The 27,172-nt window shown below is 45.0% G+C and overlaps 1 protein-coding gene across 1 annotated transcript in view; it reads right to left on the bottom strand.

Annotated features, from left to right (window-relative positions):
• Nucleotides 1-27,172, bottom strand: part of LOC307039091 (dihydropyridine-sensitive L-type skeletal muscle calcium channel subunit alpha-1-like) — a 132,188-nt gene that overhangs the window by 71,933 nt on the left and 33,083 nt on the right. Inside the window, exons 5-13 of the mRNA XM_079680884.1 lie at nt 16,096-16,301; nt 14,814-14,917; nt 14,531-14,676; nt 11,788-11,869; nt 3,575-3,735; nt 2,271-2,496; nt 1,916-2,123; nt 1,646-1,766; nt 1,325-1,439 (exon numbers count right to left, since the gene is read on the bottom strand). Coding sequence (XP_079537010.1) covers nt 1,325-1,439; nt 1,646-1,766; nt 1,916-2,123; nt 2,271-2,496; nt 3,575-3,735; nt 11,788-11,869; nt 14,531-14,676; nt 14,814-14,917; nt 16,096-16,301 — 1,369 coding nt within the window. The remainder of the gene's footprint in view (nt 1-1,324; nt 1,440-1,645; nt 1,767-1,915; nt 2,124-2,270; nt 2,497-3,574; nt 3,736-11,787; nt 11,870-14,530; nt 14,677-14,813; nt 14,918-16,095; nt 16,302-27,172) is intronic.

The following is a 27,172-nucleotide window of genomic DNA, read 5'->3' as shown; positions in this document are numbered from 1 at the left end:
TTATAGGTTTAAATTGTGTGCAATGCTTTTGTGTTTTTCCCCTTAAATTCTGAGAAACAACTTGTTTTCTCTGAAATGTGGAGCGCCAAAGAGACTACACTACCCACAATCCCCAGCTATTGTTGTGACGACGCATGTCCGCTTCGATAAACCTCGTGATAAGTCAACAAGCTCTGTGATTGGATGAAATATAAATTCATACAAAATTCATTCAGGCTGTAGTGTTTTCTGAAATGCTGTAGCGTTTTGTGAAATGCTGGAGTGTTTTGTGAAATGCTGTAGTGTTTTCTGAAATGCTGTACTGTTTTCTGAAATGCTGTGGTGTCTTGCAATTCAGGGCCACCGTAGAAATCATCATCTTTATATATATATACTGTATATATATATATATATATATACAGTATATATCATATATCACCTATACAGCACCTTTGGGAACGTAGTGTCTTGATCAAGGACACAACATTGTTTTTTGACGAGCGTGGGGCTCGAACCGGTGTAACTCGAAGTGACATGAGTGGGGGGCGAACACACTAACCACTCCGCAAACGCCACAGTCACCCCAGCCGTGCGGGCCGGGTGAGAATGTCTGGCGGGCCACCAGTTGATGGTCACTGCTCTACGGCATACCATCCAACCTCCTCAATAAACTACACATGGATAAACATTTCCAGAACTCTGCTTCTCGCCTCCTCACCCACACCCGCTCCACAGACCATATCACTCCCGTCCTCCAGAACCTCGACTGGCTCGCTGTCCGTCAAAGAATCAACTTCAAATAACGCACAATGCCTTCAACAATCAGGCCCCTCACTACCTCACAGACCTGCTGCACCACCACACCCCTTCCCGCTGCCTTCGCTTATCAGAAGCCAACCTCCTATCCATCCCCACCCGCATCAATCACCGGACCTGGGGGGACATAGCCTTCTCTGTCGCTGACCCCTCCCTCTGGAACTCACTCCCACAACCCATCAGAGACTGCACTGACCTCACCACCTTCAAAAAACTCACAAAAACTCACCTGTTCAATCTGGCTTTTAATGTGCAATTGCTTTTGTATTACTTGATTTTCATTTGACTTTAACCATATTTATTTGTTGTTCTTTTCTTTTCACTATCTCTGTCAAGCGACTTTGAGCACCTGTAAAAGCGCTAACAAAATGTAAAAAAAGATTAATGTTATTATTTGGCCACCACACAAATCCCGTTGTAACATAATGTGTAAATGTGCTAAAGCTCATTTATATGGGGAAAATTGCAAGTAAGAATATAACATAAAAATATGGGCTTTGATACATTTGTAATATTTAGGAAGACTTACCTTAGTGCTTTCTTACGTTCTTTTTCCTCCGCCTTCTCTTTCTGTGCCAGAGTCAGAGACTCAGCCTCCGCCAAATTATCAACAGCAATGGCCAGGAAGACATTTAGAAGAATGACTGAAAGACAGTCAAAGATTTTTGCAGTATTTTCCAATTGATCTGCAGTTCTCATGGTAAGTGTTTACTGTTGCTAAAGACACACGCGCACATGAGCACACACACACACACACACACACACACACACACACACACACACACACACACACACACACACACACACACACACACACACACACACACACACACACACACTAAAAGGATACAATTTCCACAGACAAAGAGGATGATGAAGTAGATGCTGACTAAGATGCCAGGCATGGTGGGTCCTCCATGAGCGTTAATGCCATCGTACATTACAGCATTCCAGTCCTCTCCTGTCAGGATCTGAAACACATGCAATCAAACATTTATCAAGAGTTATTTTACTGCAAATAAGTGAGAAATATTTCCCAAATATTTCAACCTTTTTTTTAATAAATTATTTTTCTCATCAGTTTTATTATTGGTTGTGATATTATTGGTTCTGATTGTACCTGGAACACAGTAATGAGGGCTTGAGGGAAGCTGTCAAAAGTGCTGCGGGGCTTGGCTTGGTTGGGAAAGTTAAACTTCCCTCCAAACACCTGCATACCCAGCAGGGAGAAGATGACGATGAAAAGGAAGAGGAGCAGCAGCAAGCAGGCGATGGAACGGACTGAGTTCAAGAGGGAAGCCACCAGATTACTGAGAGACGTCCAGTATCTAGGGCACACAGCATCACTTCAATAAGGCATTGGGATTATATTTACATCTGCTCTGTGTCTGAAACTACATTTGTCAATAAAAAGGTTTTGTCCCAAACATTCTCTTGATTATATACTGATGAAGACACACTGGCTTTTCCCTCACCGGGAGACTTTGAGCAGGCGGAGCAGGCGTATGCAGCGCAGCACAGAGATGCCCATCACTGACATGACGCCCATGTGGACCAGGATCAGCTCCAGGATGCCAGTGGACACCACAAAGCAATCAAAGCGGTTGAAGAGAGACATGAAGTAAGAGGGCAAACCCAGAGCGTACATCTTCATGAACATCTCCAGTGCAAACATGGACAGCAGTACTTTATTGGAATTGTCTGGTGATGGTTTGGCCACAGTATGAAGAGAAAAGCAGTGTCAAGAGAGATATAAAGAGAAAGAGTTATTCACAGATTGTGTCACTACTTTACATCATGGAACATTTAGAGCATAAAAAATCATAATTGTACCCATATTTGGTGGTAAATTATAGTAATGTGTTGACTATGAAAACAAATTGATACTAATTGATGTACTATATTTACATAGCATGTCACAGTCTTTGCTGTTTCCACCCCCTTCCCTGTTATCTGCTGTGAGGTCTATGCTGTCTCTGGGAGCTTCCAAAGTTTATTATTTGATATTTCCTTGCTTCAACCAGAAGAAGTTCTGTTACGGCATCTCTGTCTCAAAGCTCTTCTCTCTGCAATTATGGGAATGATGTGCTGTCTAATTAATAAATCATATGCCTCAGTCTGTACTTCAGATTTCCTATTGTGTCATGGTCTTGGGTTAGTGTATAGTATGTTTCCTGTTTTATTTTTAAAAGTTAAAGGTGGGGTAGGTAATAGACTTCAGAAACACTTTTTGTTATATTCCATGGAATGCTCTTAACATCCCGATAGCAATGAATATATTAAATGCTTTGACAATAAATACATTAAAAAAATGTCATCTGTGGAAGCCGTGGCGCTTTAAAAAGTACGAGCCGGCCCGGCTAAAATAACTGCATAGCCTACCTGCCTGTCAGCCTTCCATCTGTGCTCAAACTTATCTCGTGCCCTCATTGGTCATGTGTGCGTTCGTGTGTGTTGGAGGAGGGGCTCTGTAAGGAAGTCTGAAGTGGGAGGGGTAGATTTTTTTCGGCTGCGTAGTTTTAAAATTCTAGCGCACTCGAGCTGCTTTCTCCATTCTTACCTACCCTACCTTTAACTAGTGACGAGACAAGACACTAGAGAAGGATATGGAAGTATAAGAGGGTAGGGAGAGGATAAAGGGCAAGATTGGAATTGGTCCTTGTGCTGTGTAAATTCAATGTCATTCAGTATTTGACATACACTGTGAACACTTGCCCCTGGCCCCTGTCATTTTGCAAAGCACGTTGAGTATCCCTGTGTAAGGTGTTTGTGCTCAGACCTTGCCAGTTGGTGAGCCTTTGGGACTGTTTGTGGTGCTCCGTTGCGATGGCCATTGTGTTAAGGAAGACCAGCATGATCACCCACCGGTAGAACAGGTTGGATTTCACATACACTCTGCATTTACGCCGTAACCAACGGTTCCACTTACGAGCAAGCTTACTGCACAAAGGGAGAAACACAAGTTGAATCAGGAGAAAGGGTGAGTACTCAATGGGCCTTAAAGTAAGATGACATCTGCAGGTCACCCTTGAAAAAGAGATCTTTTGATCTCAAGGGGCTTTCACCTGGTTAAATAAAGGCTACAAACAATGACATCAGTGAGCTTGATTCTTTTTCCAGCTGTTTTTGCACACCTGGCTTCAAGTGAAACCGGGGGAAATTGAAATTGCATGAAGATTGCTCAAGTCTGAAGAGTTTCTCCATTGACTTCCATGTTAAAAATGTGATGAATTATGGGATGTAGGCTATCTCTGGAATTATGAAAGTTATGAATGAGAAAAGTAATAGCAATCGATTCCCGACCGAGCTGAACATTTTGATGTTTGAACAGAGTTTCTGCGATGTGGAATGTGGGAGCAGAAGAGGCGCAAAATAATCTGCCGGAATAATAAAGAATTTTGTGCGTCGAAGAACAACTAAATTATGCCACCTCTATTTATGGCCTATGAAAAAACTATTAGAAAACAAAGGCTAAAGTTAACGTTAGCAGATAGTGACAATGTATGCTAGTTTACGGTGGCCGGTAGGTGCAAACGCGGAACAACGGCCCAAAACGCATACATTAGCAGGAAACACCTGCAAATAATGAAATGAAAAATAAACAAACCCTGAAAACAAATACAACAGAAAAACGCTGCATTTACAGAAATGATGCAAGCTAAAGACAACACACAAACCCCGAAAACAAACGCAACAGAAAAACGCTGCAAATACCAAAACGATATGCAAAGTCAAAAGCACGTACAAATCCCAAAACACATACAAAAAGAAAACATTCCGGAAGTGCTCCAGGCCTCTCGGGGGCGCGCTACGTGGAACAGATTGATGTCTGACCAGACATAGAGAGAACGAACAAGAGTGATGGAAATCGGGAGGAAAGAAAGTTCATTTAAGTGGAGAAATATATAAGAAGGTAAGTTTTGTTTTTATACATAGAGCGTCATATTTATATAACTAGCGTTAGCGTGCCTAACTACTACACCAGCTGAGGAGAGGAGAGCTTCACATGAAGAGAAGATAAAGTGAGGGAAGTACATTGTTAAAAGAGATGACAAATCAAGTGCAGGCAAATAACCCGGGCCATAGTGAGAACCGCGGAATAAGGACATTTGAATTCTTAGCAGTTTGTTTATATGTATGTATTTGTGTATAGATGTTGCAACTATACAGAGCTTTAGCAATTGCCTGTAACTATGGTCATGCCAATAAAGCTATTGAATTGAATTGAGAGAGAAAGAGAGAGAGAGAGAGAAGTGAGAACATGTGAAGAGGGACAAAGTAATGACAGGATAGTAGTTTGCATTAGACATGCTCAAGAACAAATATAGAGAAGACATTCAAGGAGAGAGAGAGACAAAACACAGATTCAACGGTAAACATGATGTATCTTTCTATATATTTAGCTAACCACTATTTAGACTATGTGTTTTTGATTGACTTGATTAAATGGATTTACTACATCAATGTATGTCTTTTCAGGCCGCCATGTTTTGTCCTTTCTGTGGCCAACATCTGGGGACAGTTCAAGTGTTCTGTGGCTCCTGTGGCAAACATGTACAGTTTTTGGCAGAAGTTGAACACAACAGTAAGTTCACTTTTTTTTATTGTTTCTTTTTCAAATTCAAGAAATAAGGATTCAACACAGTACTCTGTTTAGAATACTAATTGGCAGATGCATACACTAGTTATCAGCATGAAGGACACATTTTTTCATTGTCTGTTTATGTGAAATATGTAGAAGCCATCATTAAATTGTAGACCAATGCATTAAATACACAACACAGCTTATATTATAAATTCATAATTGTTTATCAGTTCTATCTTTATAGAGAACATTATTCATTTAGAATCAGATTTTGAGACAGTGAGCGGCTGGGAAAGTCACACTGCCATGGGGCACAAACAGTTGCTGACGTGATGTTTTCTTCGCATTCTCAGGCATTCCATAAGGAGGGTCAGGAACTCACGCTTGGGACCACCAGTGTCCACTCCATCCTCAGTGTGTCCCTCATCATCAGTGAACTTAACTGACATCTCATGAGAGGGATCGAATGAGGCACCTTTGAAGCCGCGGATTGCTCCATCCCACACATTGGCTCTATTAATGTTGAACCTGCTGCAAGATGTATTTGTTATTGTTGCAGAGAGTTCTGCAACAATGTCTGCCGCAGTCAGGTATCCTGTGCTGGGAAAGACAAAGTGATGTATTGTAATATTAAATGATGAAGCTAGTAATAAGATTTACAGTATAGAATAGAACAATTAAGTGGTAATAGTAACAATTAATACCTTTGCTCCATTTTGTCTTCTGGCTCAGACTGGCTATCAATAATGATAAGTGTATACACATTTGTGTAGTTGCTGCAGTGAGAAGACAGTTGAATAATTATTTTCAAATACATAATATATGCATGACAGTCATATTTAAAAAAGGATGTCGATCCTCTTCCTGTTTTTCCAATACATTGGCTTCTAAACTGACAACAGCACTTTTGTCATACTCCTGCACAATCCTTGTAAACATTTGAAATGGATGCAAGAAACAATATCTGATCTTTGAAAAATATTTGTGGGTATTTTTTGTATCGTCTTCACTAAGATGTCAGATATTGTGGGTGTCATTTGGAAATGTATGAAAATATAATTGTTCTGCTTCCTGGCAATGTTACCCACTGTGATTGGAGGCTATACAAACAAACAAATGTAAAATAAAGATACACACCACACAACTGTGTCACGATGCAACTGTCAACATCGTTTACCAATAGAAGTGGTTCTGACCCGGGGCAGACTGGACTTCTTCCTGGAATGGGGTTGGTGCTCCATCCTATTTTTACCCAGGAAATAAGTGCACACAAAGGGATTTATTGATTTCATGTTCACAAATTCAAACCTACATGGTATAATTACATTTTTAATTAGTCTTACCCGATCAGACGCTGGTTGTGGGTGCCTGAGAGGTCTGATAAAGGTAAACAACAAATATATTCAAACTACTGTACTGTTAAAACATTCTGCTTCTTGTGGCACAACACAATATGTTGACAATGTTTTATTTTAACCTGGCAAACTGTTGTCCATTCGTGGAGTGCTCACTTTTGGAACATTTGGAATGTCCCACACCTGCATACACACAAATGACTGACTGAAATAAAAATAAATTCACTTTAATTAAGAATAAATGCCACGATAAATCCAAACTGACCAACGTACATTATATTGTTGACCGTCCTCTAACTCTCACATTAGGATTTACATCGGGGCACAATAAACCAACTCCTCTCTGCACCTATATGATGTCAAGAGTTACATTTAGGTGTACAGTGCTGTCTCTTGACTTGCAAGCTCTTTTACCAAACAAGCTAACGCTAGCTGGGTAAATATGACGCTCTTTGTATCAAAACAAAACTTACCTTCTTATATATCGACTTTTTCCACTTCGATCAACTTTGTTTCGTCCGGCTTCAATTTGCAGCACTCTTGTTCGTTATCTCTATTGTCTGGTCAGACATGAATCTGTTCCACGTAGCGCGCCCCCTAGAGGCCTGGAGCACTTCCGGAATGTTGTTTTTTTGTATGTGTTTTGGGATTTGTACGTGCTTTGGACTTTGTATATCGTTTTGGTATTTGCGGCGTTTTTTTGTTACGTTTGTTTTCGGGGTTTGTGTGTTGTCTTTAGTTTGCATCATTTCTGTAAATGCAGCGTTTTTCTGTTGTATTTGTTTTCAGGGTTTGTTTGTTTTTCATTTCATTATTTGCAGGTGTTTCCTGCTAATGTATGTGTTTTTGGCCGTTGTTCCGCGTTTGCACCTGCCGGCCACCGTACTAGTTAGCTAGCTCAAATATTCCTTAAATAATATTGCGACAGAAAAACGTTTCAGTTCACATCACGCTCTGACAGGGAGCTCTGCTCTGAACACCTGAACAGCCCGTTCTAACAGCTGTTCACCAGCGGTCCAGTCTGTGCCACAGTGACTCTGGACCGCACAGTTACTATTAACGAACGCACCCGTAGGTAGCTGTTGAAGTTAAGGCCCAGATACACCGGCCAGTCACCTGAGAAGTCGCCGACGCCGACACCGACTGTTGCGTTGCCGGTCTCTCCTGCGTATTTGCCGACTTCGCGCACTGGAACACACCGCAAATCCGAGCCGAGCACGTATGAACTGCGTATGCGCGAGTGGCAATAACTCTCCTTACCAGCAGGCGGCGGTAGTGTGTATTCATCATTCAAAAGAGGCAACAACCGGAACAACCGGAAGACAGAGAAGAAGAACAGACTCCGTGATATAAACAAACAACAAATAGCGTTTTTCTTTCCATTTTCATTCTCGTCCATTGAAAACATGAACGAACAGGAGCTCTATAAACCGATGAGGTGAAATAGCCGTCCGTGTGTGTTCCATCTTCCATTTTAAATCATTTGTTTAACTCCCTCACTTCCGTTAACGTTCTCATGCACTGATTCGCTAGTTGAACAGCCAATCAGTGTTATCCCTTTGTCCCACTTCCGGTGGTGTTCCCGACGCAAGAAAAGGCGTCAGGTCGGCAGAAAAGACCCGACGGTGCGGCGCACACCACTCCGAATAGGGCGTGCCCACGTTCATGTTCGGCCTAACTCCCATTCACTGCCGATTTCGGGCCGGTGTATCTGGGCCTTAAGACCCTCATCGCGGAGCAGCAGAGTTCAGCCGACAGACAGGAAGACTCGAGCATACAGCTCGCGCTTTATTATAATATACAGTAGTGGGCGTTAACAGTCTAATAAATATAAAATCATTGCCAGTCTTATCAGTTGCAAGTGTGTATTTGTTATAATAATGATGAAAACATAATAGGCAGATTTCACAGTAATTATAATAAAAAAGTAGCTCAAGCATTTATGCAACTTGATTTGAAGCGTATGTGTGTGAGGGGCAGCAGTGTGTGTGTGTGCGTGCGTGCGCGCGCGTGCGTGCGTGCGTGTGTGTGTGTGTGTGGGTGTGTGTGTGTGTGTGTGTGTGTGTGTGTAGGGGGACCAGGTGTCCCGCTTTTTGCGGGACTGCACACACATAGCATTTGTATTATTTGTCCCGCATTTGAGTGACAGTCGCGCAGGAAGGCCGGATCGGTTCGCTGATGGCCGGCACCGCCCTTTATTATTATGGTGTTTAAACAGCATCATGTTGAGCTGACGGGCGACACAGAGGTCCACAGTGTACCCCCCCCCCGTTGACAGTTCACGAGTGCGTCCATAGTGCTCAGCGTCTCTCTCTCTCTCTCTCTCTGTCTTTTTCTCTCTCTCTCTCTCTCTCTCTCCACATTGCTGCTCCACTGATTAATCACAGAATTGTATTGTGATTAATCCGATTACATATTTTGATGACACACAACTGATTCTGTCTGTTCCCTGGTCTGAAACCCAGGTGGTTGCATGCATCTCTGCTTGTCTGGCTGACATCTCTCAGTGGATGGTTGCTCACACATGAAGCTCAATCTAAACAAGACCGAACTGCTCTTCATCCCAGGTAAGGACTCTCCTATCCATGACCTGTCAACATTATCCATCAACATTTGGCAGTGGAACACAACTGAGGCTAAAAAGAAGAACAGGATCAGACCCAGAAAAGCGCAAGAATAGAGCCTAAAGGGGAACTGGTTTGTTGGGAAAGGGGTATGTGTGAGTTATAACCTTGGTCATGTGTTGTAACCAGTGCTTGAATTGGGCCGGTACTCACCGGTACGCAGTACCGGCACTTCTGATTTTTACCCATGTGGTACCGGCACTTCTTACTGACCGGTACTCAGTAAGAAGTTCCGGTACTCAGCCGCCGGCTGCCGGCGGCATCTCATGACGCATCTCATGACGCATCTCATGACGCATCTATGACGCGCCGCAGCGATAGACTAGAGCAGAAAAGACATCACATAACGTTAGCATTTCGAAAGTGTTAGCGTGGCTTAATAATAGTGCGAAAAGACAGCGGTTGTCGCCGGACAAGGATTCCCTCTCTCCTTTCCTGCTGAAAGATGGTGAGTGTACTCAGGGACGAGGAGTCATTTAACCAGCCGCCAGTAGGAGTCAGGCTTTACTTTTTTTTATATCCATAAAGAAAAAGTAAATCTGTTTACAGTTGTTTCATATGTGTTGAGAGATATCCATAGATCTCTTCATTTTGCTCTCAAAGTGCACCAGATTGATGCATCTAACTTCAATTTTTAAAAAAATATCTTCCCGGGGGAGCATGCCCCCGGACCCCCCTAGACGGTGTCAGGTCCACTCCCCACTTATAAAAATAGCGCTTTAGCACTGCACCCCCTCTAATCTCAGAAGCACCCTGAGTCATTTTGTTTAATTACAGTGAGCCTTTCTAAAATATACAGTAAAGAGACAAACCCACCAGCATTATAGGATATACTATGACTTTGAGCCAAATACTTGTTTTTGGGCTGTATAAATAAATTGACTTGAAACAGTTGCTGATTGAGAGTAGGCCTACTGGCATCTTTTTTATTCCAATTCAAGCACTGGTTGTAACCCTAGTTCTACAGGAACAGGTGGAACCCTTTACCAAGGGGCCCTGCCTCTTCTATGCCGCTCACTGAAGAGGGTGTGGGAATAAAGTAAGCGCTGTCGCTGCCTTAAACTGTGTGGACAACGCATGCATTTGGGAAGGCTCTTCCTGATTGGCCAATTATGTTTACGTAATTTAAATTCAGTAAATGATATTGCGTGTATATAACTGGTGAGGGGTAGGGATGCTCCGATTGCCAATTTTGGGGGCGATCGCCGGAATCAGTATGGCCGATACCGATCGCCGATCTGATCGAGTGGGCGGGGCCTATGGTGATCTTCCATTTAAAGTGATGTTTAAAACTCAGTTAATGGGGCTCATTCACTGGAGCTTCCACAAACAACAACCAACATAATTATTACATTCAAATGAAGTACATTATTCAAGTTTACATTAACTTTGGATAATAACACGGGAGAAATGAGCGGAAGCGCTCTCTTTTCCTCTCTCCCTCTCTCCTGACAGCCTGTCAGTATCGTCTCATGCAGCTCACTGATCCAGTAATGAGTGACCCAACAGTGAAGAATAAATATATTTATAACTAGTTTAGCCGGTTCCAGAGGTAGATCCAATAGCTAAGTGTGTTAGGTCTAACTCTTGTGTGTTTCGCTCCGCTCACCGGTCCGTCACAGCGGGTGGAGCTGCAGGATTTCTGCTTCACACACGTTGCATACCGCTATTTTATTGTCTTTTTCGGACACCTTAAAATACTGCCAGACTGGTCAAGTCATTTTGGCGAGCTTGTTTTCACAGAGAAAGGTGTAATGTATTTCACTATCGCCAGAGGGTGAGTATCGGCCGATATCGATCGGCGGCCGATCGATCGGAGCATCCCTAGTGAGGAGTCTTACCCAAAGATTCTAGTAGAGGTAGATATTGCCAGATCTTAACAAAATATATAATATTGCTCTGTCACATTTAAAATTCCCTTTTTTTATTTTTAAAATAAGCCTCTGTACCTCATTAGTCAGGATCTGTAGATTACGGTCTGAAAATAAAATTATCTTTTATTTAATCTCTGACTGGCGTCACCAAGGTGTGTCCTTGGTGAAGTCAAAATGTAGGATTTACTTTACCACAAAGACAATTGCATCTGATGCAAAAGAGGGCAAATTGCCCTCAGCTGAAGAAACTTTATTAGCGTGTTTTGCTTTAAAATCACTAATTAACTTGATGTATACACGGTAAGTGTTGATATTAGTGGCCTCAGTCTTTCCTTTATGCATTTGCCGCTCAGTATCATGTTTACTTTATTGAAGTTAAGCTGAAAACTGTCCCCAGCATTTACTGAAAACAAAGGCAGAATTGATTAAATGCGGATGTTAATGTAAATATTTAGTGTAATTAAAAATAAATGCTACAACTTTAATAAATTCACTTCTGCTAAACTTAAATCTTGAAAAGAAAATACTGTAAAGATGACAAGCACGCTACTGACTAGTAATAGATGATAAGCTGCATGGTGTCCATTTTGCCGACACTTCCGGTCTCTGATCCTCCATTTTCTGTGGTGAGCAGACCTGATGAAAACACACACACACACACACACACACACACACACACACACACACACACACACACACACACACACACACACACACACACACACACACACAAACACACCATCTGTTAAATAATATTGTTGATGTTATGAATCACTTAACATTTTATATTCTAGTATCTAAACCGGGGGTCGGCAACCCCTGGCACGCGTGCCAATGCACCGTAACCAGTGGAACGCTAGGAATAAGTGGAATAAGTTTGCAAAATATTTAAATTGTATTTTCACATCCTGAACGAGAACGCCGCCAGAGCGCGTCTCCCCGTTACCTGCAGAAGGAAGCCATGCACGCAACGCAGCCCTGCTCTCTTTATCTCCAGGTGACTTTCTGCCGCTTTCCTCCGTGGTGCAGTGTTGATCGTTTCACCACGGAGGAAAGCACTTCTCTAATTGCAGTACCCATAAGGAGCTGTACAAATGCCGCAGTTTTTGCGTGGCTGTGTATTTAGTTGAAAGCCCAGTGGCGATCTGCTCATCTCTCATCGAAATAATATGCTACAAAGGGGTGGACTGGCCATCTGTGTGTTGAACTTTCCTGTCGGCTCCCATACCGTAGTCGAGGAGGGCAGAAGTAACAAGCTTCCGGTTCAATAACCCACTTTAGCTTAAATGACTGGAGAGAGGCGAGCTCTTCTTGGGAGGCCGTTGCATTTATTTAGTTGTTGTTCTGTTTCACAAAATACATCACAGACCTCAGTTTTTCTGCTGCCTCGTTTCACTTCCAGAAAAATACACACGTTCCCTCACTCTCGCTCTACCATCCACACACACACATGCACGAGCCACACCCCCCCCCCTCTCTCTCTCTCTCTCTCTCTCTCTCTCTCTCTCTCTCTCTCTCTCTCTCTCTCTCTCTCTCTCTCTCTCTCTCTTAAAGGGACAGCGATCTCATCTCACTCTGCATGACCCTAATATCATAACATGTGTGCTCTGGAGAATCACAGAACGGACGATCGTCCTTATTATTATGCCGTTTAAACCAATTATTTAAATGTGTTTGTTAAATTCGGCATCATGTAAGTTGCGCTGAGAAGTCCACACACTGCTTCCCCGCAGCGAGGCTCCCCCGCCCTCATGTTGATAATTGACGAGCGTCAAGCTCCTCAACCCCCCCCCCCCGTTGATAATTCTCGATCGTTGGCACGCTGATAAACATTTTTTTTTAAATGGCACTTCATATCAAAAAGGTTGCCGACCCCTGATCTAAACTAAGAGAGCAGATCTGCTTAAAACAGTAGTATTTCCTTTTTTATTGGGCGAGATAAAACAAACAATTCTGTGGTGTTGTTATAAAGAAATGAATGACAAACCGGAATGAGAAATCAGACGGTTCTTCTTTTGCTTCATGTTAACATTCAAAGTTGTGGAATTCAGCAATATTGGCATGAAGTAGGAACATTTCCCGACAGTTAGCTAAAGCATCAACAAAGCCCCTGTGATTCCCCTCTGTATAATGTGCTCGTCACAGGGTATATACTCGTCTGTTGCATTATTTCTGCTGATATAATATTGTGAGCTCTATCTGTTCCTAAAGTCCGATATTCCTATTCCTGTGCTTCTTCAAGAAACTTGTGCATGCTCTGCAAAATGTATTTTCCTGTTTTCACCACAACTAAAGCTTGATGTCCAGTGCTCTTCAGTCAGAGCAATACATGTAGCCTGGCATGTTTCTCTGCTTTCTTCCTCTTTTCACTTACATGCACATGGTAAACATCAATAACTGGATGCAGGTGATGAACTTGGTAATGTGATTCAATTGTGTTAAAAAAAAATGTACGCTTTAAGATTTCCAAATGAATCACAAACGTTAATGCGTTAGTGTTAACAGCCCTAATATTTAGCAAATCATTTTACCGTAAAATGCTTGTCTGCTCGCAGATTGCACATTTGTATAACTCCTAATAATACATTTACGACCGAATATGACAGGAAGTGAAGCACAATTGGCAGCTCACCTGCTTTTGGTGCAACACTGAGAAGTTCTACTGGTGACTTGGAAGACAAAGGGACAGTTTTGACACCATCTCCTCCTTGTGTCCAGCCACCAGTTCAAACACAATCATTTTACTGGGCTATTCTTGGACCTTTCTCTACTTTGAAACTGAGAGGCCTCTTTCTCTCCAACCACAATGAAGACTTCTTCCATTATGAGAGTGAAATCAACAAGTTCTTTAAGCAAGAGATGAGCTAAATGCTGTTGGGGATAAGTCCACCCACAGGTGGGAGATTGACCGTTTGTTTGACATGGTGTAGAGAAATCGGTTGGAGGTGTTTTCCCTTACTTTGTGTAGTTTGGTTGTTGAGCAATATAACATAATGGAAGGCAAATGACAAGTGAAAGCCTACCAGGCAATAAAGCTGGTTCTGATAAAGGTGCTGAACAACCCTTTCCTGGCTGAGCTCGAAGAAACACAGAGTTGTAGAGGCATCATTTTTATTCACCACAAAAATATATTTAGAGATAAAAACTACACTGAATAGTGATTTTACATACAAATACAAAAGGAAACTTATAGTGTTGAGAGCTCAACCATTACAGACATTATTCTGTTAATTTCCTAGGCATTCCCTTGTACTGTGTTCATACAACAGGTATTCTACAACGTGTCTTGTGTCTTACCCTGTTCCTCCTGGTCCATGTCCATCACCTCAGCTTGAGTTATCCATTCCATATAGCCCTTAAGGTCCTCATCCAGCTGCTGGGTTTCCCTCAACTTCTGAAACTCTCCACGTGACTTAGCCTTCTCTCGCTCTTTTGTGAACTCACTAGTGTGAAAAATAAGACAATTGTCAGACAGAAAAAGACTGATCAAACTGAGTAATGTGAAGAGCAGACACAAAAACAAGCAAATAGTGCACACAAAATGAATGGAAGGGTGTAGTTCAGGTTTGGGTAATCCTACCCACTGAGCACTCCAAGAACCAGGTTGAGCACAAAGAAGGAGCCAACCAGGATTAGTGACGTGAAAAAGATCCATGGCCATTCCATTCCTATAGCATCATTTACCTATATGAAAAATAACAGTTTTGTTGTTGTTTTTTCAAAGAAATAGGTTGGTTTAACTTGAATTTTGTAATTACCAACAATTAAAAGAACATTTCAACATTTGCATTTAATCAAAACGTGAACTTACATGGGAAATACACATGTGTCAGCATCTTAAGGGAAGAATATAAATATAAATGTAATACTGTGCATACAGAGTAGGTCTGAAACATGTAATGCTAGCCAATTACCATGGAAACAAGTCCAAAACAGGTCATTATAATTGATGACATTTGGTGGAGAGGAGGACACTGAACAGGCTGTTGTCTATCATGGATACCCCCCACCCCCCCCCCTCTCCACCTGCAGCTGGACGGACAGAGAGCGGAGCTCCTTCTCAAACAGACTGCTGCAGCTCCGCGACCGATACAGGAAAACATTCCTGCCCACTGCCATAACTCTACGACATGAAATCACCTCTGGCTGGCAGAGAACTATCTGGTCCATAGTTTCTCTTGGAATAAAATCACACTGTGCATTTTATATATACCATTCCATGTATATATTCACTTTAATATTCCATCTGTCACATACTTATATAATACCTTGCTTTATATCTTGTTGCTAATTTGTAAATTCAATGTATATTTTCTACTTTCTTGTTTATTTCTTGTCTTGTATTTTGTATTGTACAATGCCATGTCTTTTTATGCTACTGCAACACAAACATTTCCCAAATTGGGATCAATAAAATACTATCTTACCTTATCTCTTATTTAACACATAAACAAATGTGGAGTTGAAAGGACATGGGCATTTTTTGTTGAAGAAGTGAACAATACAGCGTTTTGAAATTTGACACGACTCAGGATATCTCTGCCATTGCTGCATTCATTTTGAACATATTTTTTCTTTTTCTGCTCAAACATAGTCAATTTTGATGGACAATGTTTCACTGATGTCAAATTGTAAACGTCACGATGCTGGACATATTATCTGTTTCTGCATGTTATATTCCTCCTGATGCCGATGTATCAAATACAATGCAGTAATGCACGTGGCCTGATGTTTGTGTTTCATTTTGTCATAAATGGTATAAAACTGCATTTTATTACTGCGGACTGACAACAAATGATCCTTGATCGCTGAAATGAGAACTCAAAATGACATTATGCTTTTAGACCGCACTAAGAACTTACCCAGTAGAGGACATCAGTCCATCCTTGTGTGGTGATGCACTGGTAGACGGTCAGCATGGAAAAGCCAAGGTTGTCAAAGTGTGTGATTCCCTGGTTTGGGCCTGGCCACCCAGCTCGACACTCCGTGCCGTTGATGGTACAACGCCGGCCATTTCCTGCCTGGGCACATGGAGACGGCTTCTCATTCTCCACTGTAGCGATGATATCTAAAGACCAAGGGAGGATGAGTGGATATTTATGAGTGTGAAGTGTACACATGGTAGCACCCATTTTACTTTCTCTCTCTTAATCTCCCCCTAAATTCCATGTTGGTCAATACACAGTACACAGGGCCCCTGTAACTCAGTGGTTAGAGCAGGCATAGTACTCAGAACCGCTAGTAACGCATACGGAGCAGCCGAGCAGGAAGTAACGAGGGAGCAATCGTTTGTGAGTTTTTCAAGTGTATCTTCGTTGTTTTGTTGAAAGTTACTGTTTTTTGTACGTAGCTTTTGCTGTCTGGGGGTTTCCCCCTGTCGATGTGTTTTTTGTCTTGATGGATTTAATGGCTTCCACATCTGGAATGCATTATACTACTGAGTCACAGATAACGGACATTGAAAAGGAACAGCGGAGGGAAGAGATGAATGGGATTCACAATAAAGAACAACGAAAGGAAAACGACCAAGAAGAAGAACATGGACAAAACCAGAAAACGGGAGAAGGAGGAGAAAAAAAGGGAGAGAGGGAGAGAAATACGGGAAGGAATTAACGGTGGAGTGCAGGTTAAGAGGGGAAAGAACATATGAACAGACAGAGACAGAGAGGCAGAGAAGGAAAAAGGAACATCATGGAGGGCCTGAGATTGAATGGGGCAATGGTACATGCAAAGGACATTACGGTGAATAAGATAGTGGTGTCATTCATAAACATGCCAGTGTACATTAAAGATGAAACCATAAAAAGTAAGCTGGAAGAATGGGGAGTAAGACCAATGTTGGAAATTAAAATACGTGTGTGTCCAGGAACAGATATTGCTGATGGTAGTCACTTCCTGAAAGTAAGATTCAATGACGAGGTAAGATCTCTCCCCTACTCCACAAAGTTCAGCACATTCAGAGGCTTCGAATATTTCAGAGTACTCCATGATGGGCAGATCCCAGTTTGCAGACTGTGCATTAAACCAGGGCATATCTTCAGAGAATGCCCTGAGTTCAAATGCTTTAAATGTAGCAGCAGCGGCAAAGACGTCTCCAACGACGGCGGCAGCGGCAACGATGGCTTAAAATGTAGCGGCAGCAGCAGCAGGTGCGGAAACGTCGGGGAGCTCTGGTGGGGTGAAAAGGAGCTTGGACACGATGACCAGGTGGAGCAGAAGGAGGGGAGCGAGGAAGAAGAGTATGACTCGTGGATGGAGGTCACCGTCGGGGGGTCGGCCAGAGCGAGGAGGAGCAGAAAGAGGTGGATGAACGAGACTGGGCTGAAACCAGAGAATCTGTACGGGTGAGCACCAAATGGAAGGTCGATAAAGAGATGGAGAGGGAGAAAAGGAGAGGAACGGTGAATGGCGATGCAGCCTGCATGGACCCGAGCTGAAGTGAATGTCAGGTTTGAATCTGTTTTTTTTCTCCTCATAATGGCCACACTCCTGTCTTTCAATGACAATGGACTAAGGACAAAGGACAGAAGGGAGAAAGTTCTTTTGCTTTTCAATGCGGACATCATTTGTTTACAGGAAACACATTGGGATGAAAGGTGCATGAGTGAAGTAATAAAATAATTGTTGGTTGAAGTGTATGCAAACAATGGGAGTATGAATGTGTGCACATTTATTTAGTATCCTATCCATATGAACATGATTTAAGTGGGGCGTTGACCTAACATCCTCTAGGGGGGTCCGGGGGCATTCTACTTTTATCATTTTCGAATCATAAATGTATTGATCATAAATCTATCGATTAGATTTATGTTTAGAAATTTATAAAAGTAAGGTAGACATGTGAGTAGTTATATTCATACTGTTTCAATCACATTAGTATGCATAAAAAGTGACAGGTGCTGTGACAGGTCACACCTACTACTAATTATGCTAATGACCCCTGTTGTATGCTAATGATCCCTCTTTGTATGCTAATGGCCCCTTTGTGACCCCCTTTGTATGCTAATGACCCCCATTTCAATGCTAATGGCCCCTTTGTGACCCCCTTTGTAACCCTAACCCTACTTGGAGCCGACGGACTAATGACCTCCAGCATGTGTCTCTGACATGGGCACCTCCATAACCTTGCACACCGTGAATCCCCGGGCCCCCGGACTTAAGCACTCCCCCACGGACTAAACCCAGATGATCACACCCTACAGAATCTCATGCCCCTGGTAACCCTAAAAGGGGGGTGGATTTTGCGGTGCTTTACCATCCGCCCATCGGTATCCATATTCGGCCTTATTCACGGCACCACCACCCCTTCTGTGGAGGATATTCTCATGTTCCTGGTAACTCTTTAAATAGTCTGATACTACCAGGGCTCATCACTGCACTTTACAAGCCATGTTTAAATGGTCGGGAAGAGTGTTTTTAAACGTCTGGGAGAGAGTTTTAGCCTGTCATTTTGCACAATATCATTTAACATTGAATCTCTCCTGGAAATGCACAGAATATGTCAATTTTCATGAGAGGTTCAATGTTAAATGATATCGTTCAAAATGACAGGCTAAAACCCATGAATAAGTGTTTGAAAGGTGGGGAAAAGTTGTTTAAAATAGTCTGATACCTCCAGGGCGCATCACCACATTTTACAAGCAAGGGAAGGTGTCTGAATCCTGGGTAAACATTGTTTAAATACCTGGCACTGTATCTGCCCCTGGGAACCTTCAAGGTTATATTCATGTTTTATTATTTATTTAATTATCAAATGATTTTTACAAAAACAGTATACACAGTATACATAATATACATAATAAAAACATGATTAGCGGGGGCCCGGAGGTCATATTAGCCGTCTAACTTGTACGGTGCACCGGGGAAAACAGGTTGAGTCCACGGCCCCTGCCCCCTCATCAGGAGTATCAACCGGCCCTGAAGAAGAGGTATCGCTGCCCTCAGCCCCTGAGCCCTCTTCGGAGGTATCTGACAGCGGTAGACCTCCTTCTGATGATGCTGCTGCCGCCCTGAATATGGAGCGGATCTTCAATCCCGCCTTTATTCCAGGCGTATTCGCGTAGAACCGGTCTGCATTGCTTACGTCGTGACACATAAACCTAGCGAGAATCGACCTGCTTTCTGGATCTTGGTGATGCTTGATATTGTCAGCCAGGGCAGTACGCAGGATTGTGAAGGTGACGGCTGTTTCTAGCCCAGCATCAGCCCAAGCCCTCTTCAAGTGAGCGTTCACGTTCTTGGAGGCGTACTTCCCCGTTGTGAAAAGGAAGAATTCATTCTGAGAACCCGACAAGCCCTCTTTTATCCCCATCCACCGCATGACCCAGTTAAACTCCTTGACTGTAAGCACCAGTTGTGCTTCACCAAATGTCTTGGCAGTCTTGTGATCCTGCACGTGGATGATGTAGCCCTCAGCAGTGCCCCTTCTGTCCGCCTCAAAGACCTCAGTGTTGGTCATGTTTGCCTACACACCCGGACGGTGGCCATACAGGAGGCTCCAATGGAGGGTTAGATAGCCATATAGCTAGCGACCAAGGTCAAGGAGATCAGGGATGCGCTTCTCAGCGGCCGCCATGGCGGCGAGAAGCTCCGCCTGGCTCGGCAGACGATCCACCTTGTTCCCCTTCACCTTAAACTGGTGGACAGTGACAGACTTTTTCAAGTCGTTCATTTTGGCTGTCACCTCTCTGATGATGTGGGTCATATCAGACTGGGTGAGCCTGCACCCCCGGAGCTTTGACTCAGAAAAGTACCTCAGGAAATGGTTCACATTCTTCAGGAACAACAGCGATGTTGTGACTGCCCGGCCCAACTTGGATATACACTCGCTCCAGCCACGGACCCTCTTTGTGTCTTTTAGAAACAGCCTGTCCGTCAGCCGGTTAACACCATGGGCCATGAATACGAGGAAGTTCCTTATCCGGCTGACCTTGGACAGTCAACTTTCTCTCCGTTTTACTGTCGGTGCGACACCCTCACAATGATCCCTGTATGTCTGAATGTACGTCTCCATGCTTGTAGGCAACGTGATTTCACGCATGATATTCCCCCGTCCCTTCCCAGTGGACCAGTGCTTTGGGGAAGAGGGCCAGTCCTTAGCCAGATTAGCTTTCAGCTTATTGTAGACAGAGGCAAAGGTCTTCTGGCATACAGGGGTCTCACTACCGGAGGCTTCTGGGGACCGCATGACAGTCTTGACCGGGGTCTTGAGAGGGGTATTGCTGCCAGAGGCTTCTGGGGACCGCATGACAGTCTTCACCGGGGTCTTGAGAAGGGTCTCATTACCGGAGGCTTCTGGGGACTGCATGACAGTCTTCACCGGGGTCTTGAGAGGGGTCTCATTACCGGAGGCTTCTGGGGACCACATGACAGTCTTCAACGGGCTCTTGAGAGGGGTCTCATTACCGGAGGCTTCTGGGGACCGCATGACAGTCTTCACCGGGGTCTTGAGAGGGGTATTGCTGCCGGAGGCTTCTGGTGAATGTATGACAGTCTTGACCGGGGTCTTGAGAGGGGTATTGCTGCCGGACGCTTCTGGGGACCGCATGACAGTCTTCACCGGGGTCTTGTGAGGGGTCTCATTACCGGAGGCTTCTGGGGACCGCATGACAGTCTTCACCGGGGTCTTGAGAGGGGTCTCATTACCGGAGGCTTCTGGGGACCACATGACAGTCTTCACCGGGGTCTTGAGAAGGGTCTCATTACCGGAGGCTTCTGGGGACCGCATGACAGTCTTCACCGGGGTCTTGAGAGGGGTCTCATTACCGGAGGCTTCTGGGGACCACATGACACTCTTCACCGGGGTCTTGAGAGGGGTCTTATTACCGGAGGCTTCTGGGGACCGCATGACAGTCTTCACCGGGGTCTTGAGAGGGGTCTCATTACCGGAGGCTTCTGGGGACCGCATGACAGTCTTTACCGGGGTCTTGAGAGGGGTCTCATTACCGGAGGCTTCTGGGGACCACATGACAGTCTTCACCGGGGTCTTGAGAGGGGTCTCATTACCGGAGGCTTCTGGGGACCGCATGACAGTCTTCACCGGGGTCTTGAGAGGGGTCTCATTACCGGAGGCTTCTGGGGACCACATGACACTCTTCACCGGGGTCTTGAGAGGGGTCTCATTACCGGAGGCTTCTGGGGACCGCATGACAGTCTTCACCGGGGTCTTGTGAGGGGTCTCATTACCGGAGGCTGCTGGGGACCGCATGACAGTCTTCACCGGGGTCTTGAGAGGGTTCTCATTACCAGAGGCTTCTGGGGACCACATGACAGTCTTCACCGGGGTCTTGAGAGGGGTCTCATTACCGGAGGCTTCTGGGGACCACATGACAGTCTTCACCGGGGTCTTGAGAGGGGTCTCATTACCGGAGGCTTCTGGGGACCACATGACACTCTTCACCGGGGTCTTGAGAGGGGTCTTATTACCGGAGGCTTCTGGGGACCGCATGACAGTCTTCACCGGGGTCTTGAGAGGGGTCTCATTACCGGAGGCTTCTGGGGACCGCATGACAGTCTTCACCGGGGTCTTGAGAAGGGTCTCATTACCGGAGGCTTCTGGGGACCACATGACAGTCTTCACCGGGGTCTTGAGAGGGGTCTCATTACCGGAGGCTTCTGGGGACCACATGACAGTCTTCACCGGGGTCTTGAGAGGGGTCTCATTACCGGAGGCTTCTGGGGACCACATGACACTCTTCACCGGGGTCTTGAGAGGGGTCTCATTACCGGCGGCTTCTGGAGACCGCATGACAGTCTTCACCGGGGTCTTGAGAGGGTTTTTGCTGCCGGAGTCTACTGTGTTTATGCCAAAGTGCACGCGCTGGGGTGTACAGTTTAACTATGTCCTGGATGTAGGAAGGGCCAGATCCATTCGCAGCATGGTATGTAAGTACCATTGTTTTGAAGTGGATTCTAGCAATTACTGGAAGCCAGTGAAGTGAGCGGAGGAGCGGAGTGGTGTGGGAAAATGTTGGAAGGATGAATAGCAGACGAGCCGCTGCATTCTGGATGAGCTGCAGTTACATGACGGTCTAGTCCAGGGGTCGGCAACCAACGCGGCACCGTAACCAGTGGCACACTAGGAATAAGTGGAATAAGTGTGCAAAATATTTAAATTGTATTTTCGGATCCTGAACGAGACCGCCGCCAGAGCGCGTCTCCCCGTTACCTGCAGAAGGAAGCCATGCACGCAACGCAGCCCCGCTCTCTTTATCTCCAGGTGACTTTCTGCCGCTTTCCTCCGTGGTGCAGTGCTGATCGTTTCACCACGGAGGAAAGCACTTCACTAATTGCAGTACCCATAAGGAGCTGTACAAATGCTGCAGTTTTTGCGTGGCTGTGTATTTAGTTGAAAGCCAAGTGGCGATCTGCTCATCTCTCATCGAAATAATATGCTACAAAGGGGCGGACTGGCCATCTGTGTGTTGAACTTTCCTGTCGGCTCCCAGACCGTAGTCGAGGAGGGCAGAAGCAACAAGCTTCAGGTTCAATAACCCACCTTAGCTTAAATGACTGGAGAGAGGCGAGCTCTTCTTGGGAAGCCGTTGCATTTATTTAGTTGTTGTTCTGTTTCACAAAATACATCACAGACCTCAGTTTTTCTGCTGCCTCGTTTCACTTCCAGAAACATACACACGTTCCCTCACTCTCGCTCTACCATCCACACACACACATGCACGAGCCACACCCCCCCCCCCCCCTCTCTCTCTCTCTCTCTCTCTCTCTCTCTCTCTCTCTCTCTCTCTCTCTCTCTCTTTCTTAAAGGGACAGTGATCTCATCTCACTCTGCATGACCCTAATATCATAACATTTGTGCTCTGGAGAATCACAGAACGGACGATCGTCCTTATTATTATGCCGTTTAAACCAATTATTGAAATGTGTTTGTTAAATTCGGCATCATGTAAGTTGCGCTGAAAGGTCCACACACTGCTGCCCCGCAGCGAGGCTCCCCCGCCCTCATATTGATAGTTGACGAGCGTCAAACTCCTCAGCCCCCCCCCCCCCCCGTTGATAATTCTCGATCGTTGGCACGCTGATAAACATTTTTTTTTAAAATGGCACTTCATCTCAAAAAGGTTGCCGAACCCTGGTCTAGTCTCTTACCAGCATACGAACAACCTGTGATGGGAAAGGGTTTGGTCCGAACTTTTATTCTGCCACTGGCCATTTTAAGAATTATGCCTCTTTCCTCGCACTGCATGTTTGTGCTTAAGGTGCTTGTTCAAAGCAAGATAGAAGAGTCTGCACACCGGGCATTCGGAAGACATCCTTACTAAAACAGACACAGCAGGAAACACGTTTTATGGTCAAAGGAGGAAAGAGTGATAGAACCGGGGTAAAGCAAAGAAAGTGTCCGACAATAGTGACTTGTGAGGCGGCTAGATTAGTCTGTCATCTCTCGGTCCTATCCTCCAGGCAATGTATTTCAACTCATCCATAGAAGATGGGTGAAAATGAAAAAAAGTATCTGAAAATAGGGCCTCATAATGCGGGTAGAGTCCCCTTTCAACTCCCCTCACTTTCCTCCAGAGTCAGAAAAAAGTCTGTTAACTTTTTGGAGATCCATAGAAAATGGGTGAAAATGAAAAAAAGTATCCGAAAATAGGGGCCTCATAATGCGGGTAGAGTCCCCTGTCAACTCCTCTCACTTTCCTCCAGAGTCAGAAAAAAGTCTGAGTTAACTTTTTGGAGAACCATAAAAAAAGGGTTAAAAGTAATAAAATGTATCCGAAAATAGTGCCTCATAATGCGGGTAGAGTCCCCTGCCAACTCCCCTTACATTCCTCCAGAGACCAGTTCAAAAACTTAAAGCTTGGTAAGAACCATGCTGAGGGGTCTCCGGGCAACAAATGAATCTGAGCCAGAGTGCACATGCGGATACATTCCTCCATGATATCAGAGTCCTCTCAAAAACCGGGTTTCCGATTTCGTGCAGACAGTAGTCTGAAATTGATGAATACATTTTTTTGACGGAGATGGGGAGGCTTGTTTTCCCTTCTCCGTTGTAAGTTGCAACGGGGGAGTGGAAAAGTGTCCGGGGCTTCGGCCCGAAGCGCCAAAGGTTTGAGCTTTGTTGTTTTTAAAAATTCATTTTTTACTATTTTAAGATATAATTGGCCATTTTCTTTACTTTTTTTCTTCTTTCCACGGGTGGGGGCGCATGGCAGGCCGCCTATGAGCTCCCAAATTTGGCCTGGAACCTCCAGGATTTGTTGGATAAGCTCCATAAACTGACAAAGTCACCCAGAAATGTCACTTTTATAGCCCAAACATATATAAAACAAATACATTTAAATAGCAAAAAGTACAATTATGCATTAAACTGTTTTAATTCAACAGCCGCTGATATGGACAGAAATCTGTCCATTTCGTCCACATTTGACTCACGAAATGAACAAGAAGGTAAAAACAGCAGAGCCACTGCTGTCAGGGTCTCAGACTCACAGGCACACATGCAGAGTGCACATGGCTTTTCTACCCAGCAATAAGTATCTGAAACCTGGGGGAAAGTGGTGTGAATAGATGCGGAGTGCAGCCAGAGAGGTGCGGGCTGCGAGACCCACAGAGCGCACCCAGAGAGCTCCTCGAAGCACGTGGCTCTTGCACCCAGAGGACAGGCTGCTTCATCTCACTTTATAACCCAGGAAAGGAGCTTGAATCGTGGGTAAACATTGTTTAATTGTTTAAGTGTTTTTAAATGTATGTATGTAAGTCGCTTTGGATAAAAGCGTCTAACAAATGACATGTAATGTAATGTAATGTAAATGTGTGGAACAGTGTTTTGTCACTTTCAAAACTCTCCCGTCATTGACCGGAGAAATTGGGTCGATGTTGTATTCAATCTGACCGTTAATATTCCAGTGAGACGAAGTACGTACAATGACCGGAGTGATCCCATGTTAATTTTGTCCCAAAACCGGAGCATTCCCTCACCCTACCCCTTCCTCCCTCCTTCCTGCCACCCCCCTTCCTTTTGCTGTGATGTCAGAAGATAGAGGGGGATGGAGTTAGTTTACTAACTATAAGGAAGTCTCTTTTATCACTTTTCCCCGACGGAGAGGACGCTGGCGTTGACTGTTCGCCGCTTCTCCGCCTCTGTTACCCTCTATCACCCTCAGCTACCCTTCTTTCTCGCAAAACTTTCGAATTGGACTACTGCCCTGCATTGCACATCTTTACTGCACTGCACATTGTTTTTAATTTTAACTTATTTTAGACTTCTGCCTCCGTTGCTGGCTGCCGTTGCCGGCTGCCCTCACTCAGCCATCAAAGTGCCGGGTGGCTATTGCTATCTGCTACATCACCTACTTGTCTGTCTCCGTCCCACGCAACAACCGTGGACTCTCTCTGCCTCCTGCCTTCATCTCTGGGGTACATCTGTCCCGTCCCGCTGTTCACTTCCTCCTGCCATGTCGTGGATCTTCCTCGTCTCCACAACAATCCTCCACCTCTGTGCACCTAGCCCGCTAGCTAACACACTGCTCCCAGCATTCCCGCCTGTCATCATGCTGAAATACTCCATCTCACAGCTTCTTTCATTCACCAACTCCTCCACCCCGTCTTCCATCTTAGTCATTAGACATATTGGACTCCTTCGTCGACCCCGCTACATTCACAGAAGCACCCGCCGCAGTTTTGTTTACTTTCAGCACGGACAATCCATAGCATCCATCTGCTCTACCCAACGCCTCACACCTGACGCCCCATCAGAACGCAACTCCTACTGCTCCTCTCTCCCCCGCTCACCTACACTCCCAGCTGCATGAAATACCTGGAGCGGATCCCACTCCCCTCCGCCTCCCAACACATATAACAAGCCATTTCTCCCCACCATCAAGCCCCCCTCCTCTGCCCCACTGCCCCCCCTCTCGTGCCAACCCCCGCGCTGCTAACCTGGCCAACCTGGCCAACCTCATAACTCTCCAGCCTGCCAACACCCCTCCAACCCCCCACTTGACCAATTTTGCCCTCCTTAATATCCAGTCACTTAACAATAAAGCCCACATCCTCCACGAAATAATTCTGGACTAATCCATCGACTTCCTTCTGATCACTGAAACCTGGCAAAAACCCAATAACTTCTTCTCCCTCAATCAAACATCCCCCCTGGTTTTAATTACATCACTAAACCCCGCCCCTCACGCCGTGGTGGTGGGCTGGATGTCATCCACAACCAGAACATCCGGACTACAGAACTCACCCTTCCCTCAGTACCATCCTTCGAATTCCTCGCCTTCAAAGCCCCTCCCTCACTGACAGTTATCTTCATTTACCACCCCCCCAAACCACACCCCCTCCTTCCTCTCTGATCTCACTGAACCATTGCTTCATCCCTCTCCCCACGTCTGTTACTCCTCGGCGACCTCAACATCCACATGGACTCCCCCACCTGCAAACTCGCTTCTGAATTCTCCTCCCTTCTGGACAATTTCTAATTTACCCAATATGTCACCTTCCCCACCCATGATAAAGGACACATCCTTGACCTTGTCTGCTCCACCAACCTCCCAGTACTCGACCTCCACCCCTGCCCCTTTCCTCTCTCTGACCACAAACTCATACAGTTCACCATCGCCTCCCCCGTCCACCACCTCCCCCCATCCAGGAACATCACCTTCCGTAATTGATGCTCTGTCGATCCCCAGCACCTCTCCGACCTGCTATCCTCTATTCTCCCCCAGGACTCGAACCACAACTCACCCGATGAACAACTCAACCACCTTAATCCCAACCTACTCGCCTCCCTCAACAGCCTGGCCCCCCTCAAAAGGAACAATTTCACTTTAAAACCTCCTCACCCTGGTTCACCCCTGCACTCCGTAAGCTGCAGCAAACCGGCTGCCAGCTTGAACGCCTAACCATGAAATCATCCCTCACAGTTCACCATGAATCCTACAAACTGTATCTCCTACAGAGACGCCCTCACTGCCACAAAAA

Source organism: Notothenia rossii (assembly GCF_949606895.1).
Source record: "Notothenia rossii genome assembly, chromosome: 5".
In the NCBI taxonomy this organism is placed as follows: domain Eukaryota; kingdom Metazoa; phylum Chordata; class Actinopteri; order Perciformes; family Nototheniidae; genus Notothenia; species Notothenia rossii.
This window is presented reverse-complemented; position numbering and strand designations above follow the sequence as displayed.